The following is a 9,008-nucleotide window of genomic DNA, read 5'->3' as shown; positions in this document are numbered from 1 at the left end:
ATAGTGTGTGCAGTGTGTATAGTGTGTGCAGTGTGTATGCAGTGTGTGTAGTGTGTGTATATTGTGTGCAGTGTGTATGCAGTGTGTGTAGTGTGTGTGTATAGTGTGTGCATAGTGTATACAGTGTGTGTGTATATTGTGTGTGTAGTGTGTGTATAGTGTGTGTAGTGTGTGCATAGTGGGTATGCAGTGTGTGTATAGTACAGTGTGTATAGTGTGTATATAGTGTGTATGCAGTGTGTGTATAGTGTGTATGCAGTGTGTGTATAGTGTGTATGCAGTGTGTGTATAGGGTGTATGCAGTGTGTGTATAGTGTGTGCAGTGTGTGTATAATTAGTGCAATGTGTGTATAGTGTATGCAGTGTGTGCAGTGTGTATAGTGTGTGCAGTGTGTATAGTGTGTGCAGTGTGTGTATATTCTGTGCAGTGTGTGTAGTGTGTGTATAGTGTGTGCATAGTGTATGCAGTGTGCGCATAGTGTGTACAGTGTGTGTATAGTGTGTACAGTGTGTGTGTATATTGTGTGTATAGTATGTGTAGTGTGTGTGTATAGTGTGTGTATAGTGTATGCAATGTGTGCATAGTGTGTGTGCAGTGTGTGTATAGTGTGTGCAGTGTGTATGCAGTGTGTGTATAGTGTGTATGCAGTGTGTGTATAGTGTGTATGCAGTGTGTGCAGTGTGTATGCAGTGTGTGTAGAGTGTGTATAGTGTGTGTAGAGCGGCGGGTTGGGGCCCTAAATTAAAATGTCCCCCTCCCCCATCAAAGGTGACTAGGGGTCCCCAAGCCCCTAGTCACACAACCAAATAAAAAAGCCCCTACCTACCCCCCTCACCCTAAAAAATAGTGAGGGGGGAATAAAATTACTACCCTGAAAAGTAAAATTCAACTTACTATTCAACGTCTTCTTTTTTCTAAAATCTTTTTTTCACCCCCAAAAAAGGCTTTTTTTTAAGCCATCATACCCGTCGAACTTAAAAATAAAACTTAAAAATAAAATAAAAGCCGAGCGCCCAAAAAAATTAATCCATCTTCACCCATGGAGGGCTCCGTGTCAGTGTGTATCACGGATCCTTAGGATAGGTGTCAATCCATATCTGCCAAGTGACCCTATGTAGGAGGAACAGTCCCTATTCTGCTCTGTGTCAGTGTCTGGAGGGAGTATCTGCAGTAACACAGGGTGTTTGGAGGGAGTATCTGCAGTAACACAGGGTGTCTGGAGGGAGTATCTGCAGTAATACAGAGTGTCTGGGGGGAGTATCTGCTTGTAACATTTATATGCACTAAAAAAATTGACAAAAATAAATATAATGGTTGCAGCTTCCGAAATAATCTAAAATGGATGCTGTCCAGTAGGTGGGAGGGTCTGCTAGGGAGGGTGTGCTGCTGATTGGCTGTAATGTGTCTGCTGACTGTGAGGTACAGGGTCAAAGTTTACTCAATGATGACGAATAGGGGGCGGACCGAACACCGCATGTGTTCGCCCGCGGTGGCGGACGCGAACATGCTTTGTTCGCCAGGAACTATTCGCCACCGAACCGTTTCGGGACATCACTACATATAAAACATAAAATGACCACATATGAGGTGGACTACAACATCTTGCATACATTTAATTCTGTTTTTCTTTTTATTGTTTCAACAAATCTTTGACCATATACATACATTTATATGTATCAATGACTGTTATTATTTTAAAGGGGCATTCTATGTTCCATAACTACCGGCATAGTTACAGTCTAAATAAAGTCATTTGTCCATGCTTGGAATATTCAATATCTCAAGGAAAACCTTGTAAAAGGTCTGCCTTAAACAACAATTTTACACAGACAAACTATTTCTTAAACTCATGCAACACTCCTAGCTTTTGCTTGGACTGTGCACCTCCCTCTTTAGCTGTAGCAGATGGTCTCGTATAGCACAGCAAACATATCTTATTGTACGAGACAGAGAAAGGCTGAAAAGCAGAGGTGATGCACAATCTGCCCCTCTGTGGTCTTCTTGTTTTCTTCTGGCTAACACAGAGTCTTCTCTATACAACCAAGGATTTAAGTTGCATTTACACATCAAATTTCTAGATGACAATCTTGTGTGGAAGCAGGACTATGGACCGAGTGTAACTTGACATATCAAAACATGCAGTTTTTCATTTAAGGGAAAAACTTGAAGATACTTCTAGTTGGATTAATCTATGAACTGACCTGAAATATAGAGAATTCAACCAATTAACCAATCGAAGAACATAAAAATTTGCAGTTGGGAAGAACTTCAACAATGAATCCTTAATAATTAAGAGATCCATTTTCTTTAGCAGCCGGAGGTAAAACTTCAGTTGTATGGGAGAACACATTCTAGACTCTTCAGTTATTGTATAATCACGTTGGTTGTAGACTGCTGACTGGTCCATTTGTCACTTCTTGGACAAAATTTATCTTCTTGAGATATTACGCTTTTTTTCTCTTTTTTTTTTATGTAAGCATCTATCCAGTTTAACATAGATGACATCATGGACCTGAATTCTTATCCCCTAGACACTTCTATTAAGTCATCAAACTTGTATAACAACACGGATCCAAGGGATGAAAATTTGGCAAGAGCTGAGGTTGCTATACTTGGAACCATACTAGCAGTAACTACCGTGGGTAATTTGTGTGTCATATTTTCCATATACAAAAGAAAGAAGAAATTGACTAGGATGCATCTTTTCATTGTACACCTTGGGGTCACGGACCTGGCAGTAGCTGTCTTTCAGATCTTACCCCAAATGATTTGGGATATTACCTTTCGGTTTATTGGCTCTGACTTTCTGTGTAGGATTGTGAAGTATACCCAAGTAATGAGCATGTTTGCATCCACTTATATGCTGATGATGATGACTATTGACCGATACATAGCAGTCTGCCACCCTCTGAAGACTTTACAACAACCTAGTAGGCATGCATATATCATGATAGGGGCTGCATGGATCTTTAGTTGTCTTTTAAGCCTTCCTCAGATTTTTATTTTTTCTCTAAAGGAGATCACACAGGGCTCAGGAATCATAGACTGCTGGGCCGATTTCAGATACCCATGGGGTGCTAAAGTCTACATCACTTGGACCACTATATCCATATTTATTGTACCAGTGGGCATTCTTGTACTATGCTACAGCTTAATCTGTTGTGAGATTTGCAAGAATCTTAAAGGAAAAATGCAAACAGCTGGGCCAGGTCAGAGAGGAAGCAATGGGCAGGGGATGCCTTCAAGGGTCAGTAGCATCAGGACCATCTCAAGAGCTAAAATCAGAACAGTGAAGATGACTTTCGTCATTGTACTTTCCTACATCATATGCTGGACACCTTTCTTCAGTGTGCAGATGTGGTCAGTGTGGGACGAAAACTCCCCTGATGATGGTAAGAAGCTCTGACCTTTTTTCTACAATGATGGGTAATCAATTCTAATCTCTTTGTCTCTCAGCACAATAACACTGCATATTATCGGATAGGTAGTCAGATCATTAGTAGTGTGTGTGGAACTGCACTCACTACCATAAATCTGAGCCAGGGTGCTTGCTGAACTGGAATCAAACACCAGATTTCCAAAAATTAATAAAATAATAGAGGTCCAGGCACTCCTTGGTTCAAGACAGGTACTTTATTAAGAACCAGCAACGTTTCGACCCCAAAAGGTCTTTGTCAAGCTGATACATACATCAATTTTACAATATATATAACAAACTTTAAACACTCACAATTATGAAATACACTTGTGAATCAGTATCCTAAGCAAGTAGTTTAACAGCTGAAAGGAGTATACTACTTATCAGCAATACTTAATTAATTACATTAATTAGAAAGAGAATCTAATACTTAATTGCCAAAAACAAACGGGCTTTGAAAGACTATAGTGTATGCAGTGTGTGCAGTGTGTATGCAGTGTGTGCAGAGTGTGTATAGTGTATGCAGTGTGTGCAGTGTGTATGCAGTGTGTGTATATTGTGTGCAGTGTGTATGCAGTGTGTGTAGTGTGTGTGCATAGTGTATGCAGTGTGTGTATAGTGTGTGCAGTGTGTGTGTATAGTGTGTACAGTGTGTGTACATTGTGTGTATAGTATGTGTATAGTGTGTATAGTGTGTGTATAGTGTGTATATAGTGTGTATGCAGTGTGTTTATAGTGTGTGTGTATAGTGTGAATGCAGTGTGTGCAGGGTGTATAGTGTGTGCAGTGTGTGCAGTGTGTATGCAGTGTGTGTAGTGTGTGTGTATAGTGTATGCAGTGTGTACAGTGTGTGTGTATATTGTGTGTCTAGTGTGTGTAGTGTGTGTATTGTGTGTGCAGTGTGTGCATAGTGAGTATGTAGTGTGTGCAGTGTGTGCATAGTGAGTATGCAGTGTGTGTATAGTGTGTGCAGTGTGTATAGTGTGTATGCAGTGTGTGTATAGTGTGTGCACTACTTAATTAATTACATTAATTAGAAAGAGAATCTAATACTTAATTGCCAAAAACAAACGGGCTTTGAAAGACTTATTAATTTGTTGATACAGGAAAAAGAAATGTATATATTGTTTTTATATGGATACTGACATAACATCCAAGTGTATATAGGACATAAAATACACATATACACAACATAAATCCAATATAAAGATAAGACCAGAATATAAGATTACAGAAATTTCCATTATCGATTAGAAATCCTTGATCAAAATCACAAAATATTAATATTAAGTATCCTTAACACATAAAGCACATCAAGTTCAAAAAGTTTTCATATATAGAAGAAAGTGTGTATAAAAAGATGCCCTTCAAGATCACAGAGTATTGTTATTAAGTATCCTTAACACAGAAAAGTGTATATAGAAAAATAACCTTAAATAGGCTATAACGACTCATTTGGAGTCGAAGTGTATATAATATCTGCATAATTTAAAACTTTTAAAGAGACAATTAGACTATAATCACTGTAGTTAAACGCGAAGTGCAAAGTGTAGAGGATTTAAACCAGTATTAAACTGTGTTCAAATTAGATAAGTGGCTATAGATATATAGAAGATTTAGGATGAGTTTAAATGAAGAAAGATTTGAGTCTTGAATATTTTATCCGAGTCTCATTTTCAACATAATAATAACTATGACAATAGTGTATGAGGGTGGTATATATATAAACTAAAGGTAATTGTGCTTTGATATGAGAGTGTTAAGGGGATGTAAGTAATGCAATGCAGGGAATGTAATACAAATATGTAATAATACCTTAAAGCATCAGAATTATTTGTACATGGTGAGTTTGCAGCATACGAGGAAAGAAAGATATACAATCCGAGTCAGTGGCGGAACAAATGAAAAGAGTCCCCTGGTGCAAATAATTTTTTAGAACCCAATTGTAGAGCACGGTAAGGTATATCTTTAACTATCACAAAACTCCCACAATGCTTTGCCAGCTGCGGTTGTATCCTTTGCTCATAATTGTATGGTTGTATTTGAGAATTAAGGTGTTTTTGTAGGGGCTATGTAAATTCAAGTGTGTATTTGTATATAGTATTGATGTTTAAATGTAGAGGTCTTCTTTTTTTTTTTTTATTATCTTTATTGATTAATTAATTAAGTCGGAATTTTAAGTATATATCCATGGAAGTCACATACAACAAACTTTAGCCGATTGTAAAATTTGTTCTTAGGTAGATCTTAATTCCTTGCATAGAATGAATCAATAAAATAATGTGTGGAAATGTCTGAATGCAGCGGTGTATATGAGTACAGAGTTGGTGTTTGAATGTTGGGGTGTATTTACATATACTGATACACGTGTGGCACAGATACACTTTACACACACAGAGAAATACTTACACCTATATACTGCCACAGACACACACAGATATACAGATAAACACACATACACACAAATGCATGCATACACACACAGATACACATAGACACAGATAAGCAAATTTTAGCCATCCTCCTGCTCCCATACTTTAGGATGATCTAGGGTTCAATGGGAGTCTGATGGGGCTGCAAAGAGCATTTGGAGATGGCTGGGATTGATGGGAGTTGGCTAGAGCCGTCACCTTTCTTGTTCAACAGTACAGACGACAATCTCTTGCCAAAGTGGGGGAAGGTTCATCCGAGTGAGGCAGGCAGATACATTTAGAAAAACATTGACGTTGTAATAGTGGCGGAACTAATTATGGTGCAATAATTTTTTGGGGCCCTCTCCAGCAGAAGGGTGACCAAAAGGTAGAACCTCATCTGTCGTACAACTCTCACTATACTTTGCCAGCTTGTGATCTACCATGTGCCCATCTTTGCAGTATTGTGTTTGTGAGCAGTGTTTGAATGTAAGAATGTTTTGTATAGAGTATGCATGGGTGCATGCATGTGTGTATTTGTGTGTAGTGTTGGCATTTGAATAGAATTGTGTGTTTGCATGTATTGTTGCTTTGTGAAAACAGTGGTATATTAGTGTGGAGTGTTTGAATGTGTTTGTATGTAGTGTTGGTGTTTGAATGCTGGGATGTATGCACATATGCACATCCAGACACAGAAACACACATATAGACACGCATATATACACATGTATGCCAATGTCATCGTTGACCTGGAGTTCTAGAAACATTTTGGCCAACCCTGTGCACATATTTACCTTAACCTGTTCCTTTCTCTGTCTAGATTCCACAGATTTTGCATTCACCATCAGTATGCTCCTGACTTGTTTGAGTAGCTGCAGTAATCCCTGGATCTATATGTTCTACAGCAACCCCCATCTGTGCCGCAGAGTTTCTCACCCCCATGCTGGCAGGCAGAATTCTACAGGCAGTGCTTCCAGCCGCCGGGACACCCTTCTTACCCAGATTCCAACCCGCTCTCTGCTCAGAGGCAGGGATACACCAGGAATCTGTCGAAGCTTTAGAGATATATATGCAGCATATGAAGACACAGTTATAGAGTCAGGGCTCTTGTAGTATTCAATTCATTATTTTCTAGGTCATAGGTTTAGGGGTGCCATACGCAATTATTTATTGGGTCGCTGATCGCTGGTAACAACATTAACCTGTCTGATATATATTTTGCTCTAATTTTTGTCTCCTATCCCACATAGTTTGATTCCTGTCTTCACTCTCCATTTTCTTACCTGCCTTTCTCATTTCTGCTCCTTTGCCAAAACTCATCACTCTGCACCATTGGCATAGTCATATTAAGCAGGAAGTAGCTATTGTAATAGAATCAATAATGAATTAATAATATTACCTGTCTGCACAGATAAATGACTAATACTTAACAGGGTGCATAACAAATATTTGCAACAATTTTAGTTTTTTAGTTCTACATGGTGCATCAAAAACTGAAGAAGGTTAAAAACTTAGTATCCAAAATATGTTTTTTTCTGTGACTGTAATTGACTGAAAGGGAAAGAATCTGAAAAAATTAACAGCATTGACAAATACCGAAACTAGAAAGGATGGTGGATAAGAGTATGATTGGGTACTGTTAAACTCTGAATGGCGCCTATCAAGGTGGATAAAGCCATGTGGGCCATTTGGATTTTAACTTGGTTCCTTAAAATATATCCCGGATTCTTCAAATCCAGGCTTGATTTAAAAAAAAAAAAAAAAAACTGAATTATTTGCCTGAAAAAAATTAAAAACACGATGCAACAAAAATAGGTCCATGTTAGCACTGTGAGGGCTTCATAAGGGATTTCCCACTATTTAAAATGTCAGTAGAGTGCTCTGATTGGTAGATCACTCTTTTGATTTTTATAAAGGCGTTTCCCACCTCCTTATGTTTTTTGTTGAGTGGCGTTTTATTTTTTTCACCAGATTTGGTCCTTTTTTTTAAAAAAAAACCAATATATTGCATTGAGAATATATATTTTTTTCTTTAGCCTGTTTTGGGGCAGTAATACGTAGCCCTCACCCACTAACCATGCATGGCCTCAGTTGGTAACATTTGGATGTCCCCAATGCTAACATTTTTCTTCAAAAACCCCCACACACTGGCCATGGGTGGGGAAGAGGGAGTGACAGTGATTTGTCCACCCTCCATCATTTAATATCAAGCACCTCCCTGCTAGTTTACATCCCCATATGATTTTAATTATTTTAAGAAATTACTCTTTATATCGGCCAATTATATAGGCCAATACACTTGGAGTTCTGTAATTAAAAATGGAAGATTAAGTTAGCTTTAGTGTACTAATAATCTTAATTTTAATAATGACAGGAGGCAAATATTTTGCTTATCTTTCTTTACTAACTCCATATAGCAGCTAAGAAAAATAATGAAAAACTGAGAACCAATCAAACACAAGCAATGTATATAAGAGGCGTGTATAACTGAGTCACTTCCTCTTTAACAGCGACATCGCAAGTCCATGAATACACTTGACACTGTAGATGTATGATGTGCTTTAACTCCAAACAATGAACATCAGGACCAGTATTCCAGTATAGGACTGTTGGCGATCACCTGCAGTGTCCAAGTAAGCTGAAAAAGAGTATAAACAGTTTTAGTTCACTGAATGGGTTGCACTGGGACTGTCCTGCACTGGGAGTTAACATTACACCCAAGAAATCCACCCCCAACTAATCCAGCTCGCTGGATATCAAACAAATCCCACTCCCAATCAAACCAGACCTGAATGAACAGGGCACTAAAACATAACAACAGAACAAATATAAGAAGCATCCACAAAAACAGGCAAACACAAAATAGGTGGAGATATAGGGAGGGAGATAGAGAAGAAGCAAGAGAACGTGGGGGGGGGGGGTGGGGTATTCACCTCCTGTCATTATTAAAATTAAGATTATTAGTACACTAAAGCTAACATAACCTTCAATTTTACCACATGGCAGGAGGCTTCATATTTTGATATTTCAACGCTGAGAGAGAAGAGAAAAAGCAGGGTTTGCGGCAGGACAAAAAAAAGAATGTCCGGAACGTAGATTCACATGACCAATCTGCCACAGGATATCGTGGAGCGATGCGCCTGCCATCAGCGCAGAGGAAGCCGCCGCTCCTCATACT

General features: G+C 38.6%; 1 protein-coding gene across 1 annotated transcript; it reads left to right on the top strand.

The window, feature by feature from the left end:
- Positions 1 to 2,507: 2,507 nt before the first annotated feature.
- AVPR1B (arginine vasopressin receptor 1B) lies at positions 2,508 to 6,943 on the top strand. Its single transcript, XM_063444340.1, has 2 exons — positions 2,508 to 3,393; positions 6,651 to 6,943. Exons 1-2 carry the CDS (start codon positions 2,508 to 2,510, stop codon positions 6,941 to 6,943), a joined length of 1,179 nt encoding a protein of 392 aa, XP_063300410.1.
- The last annotated feature ends 2,065 nt before the right edge of the window (positions 6,944 to 9,008 follow it).

This window comes from Pelobates fuscus, chromosome 1, assembly GCF_036172605.1.
Source record: "Pelobates fuscus isolate aPelFus1 chromosome 1, aPelFus1.pri, whole genome shotgun sequence".
Classification (NCBI taxonomy): Eukaryota; Metazoa; Chordata; class Amphibia; order Anura; family Pelobatidae; genus Pelobates; species Pelobates fuscus.
This window is presented reverse-complemented; position numbering and strand designations above follow the sequence as displayed.

Coding starts and splice junctions, on each gene's coding strand:
- AVPR1B (XM_063444340.1), top strand. CDS start 2,508: ATGGACCTGAATTCTTATCCCCTAGACACTTCTATTAAGTCATCAAAC. Junction 3,394..6,650: donor CGAAAACTCCCCTGATGATG/GTAAGAAGCTCT, acceptor TTCTCTGTCTAG/ATTCCACAGATTTTGCATTC.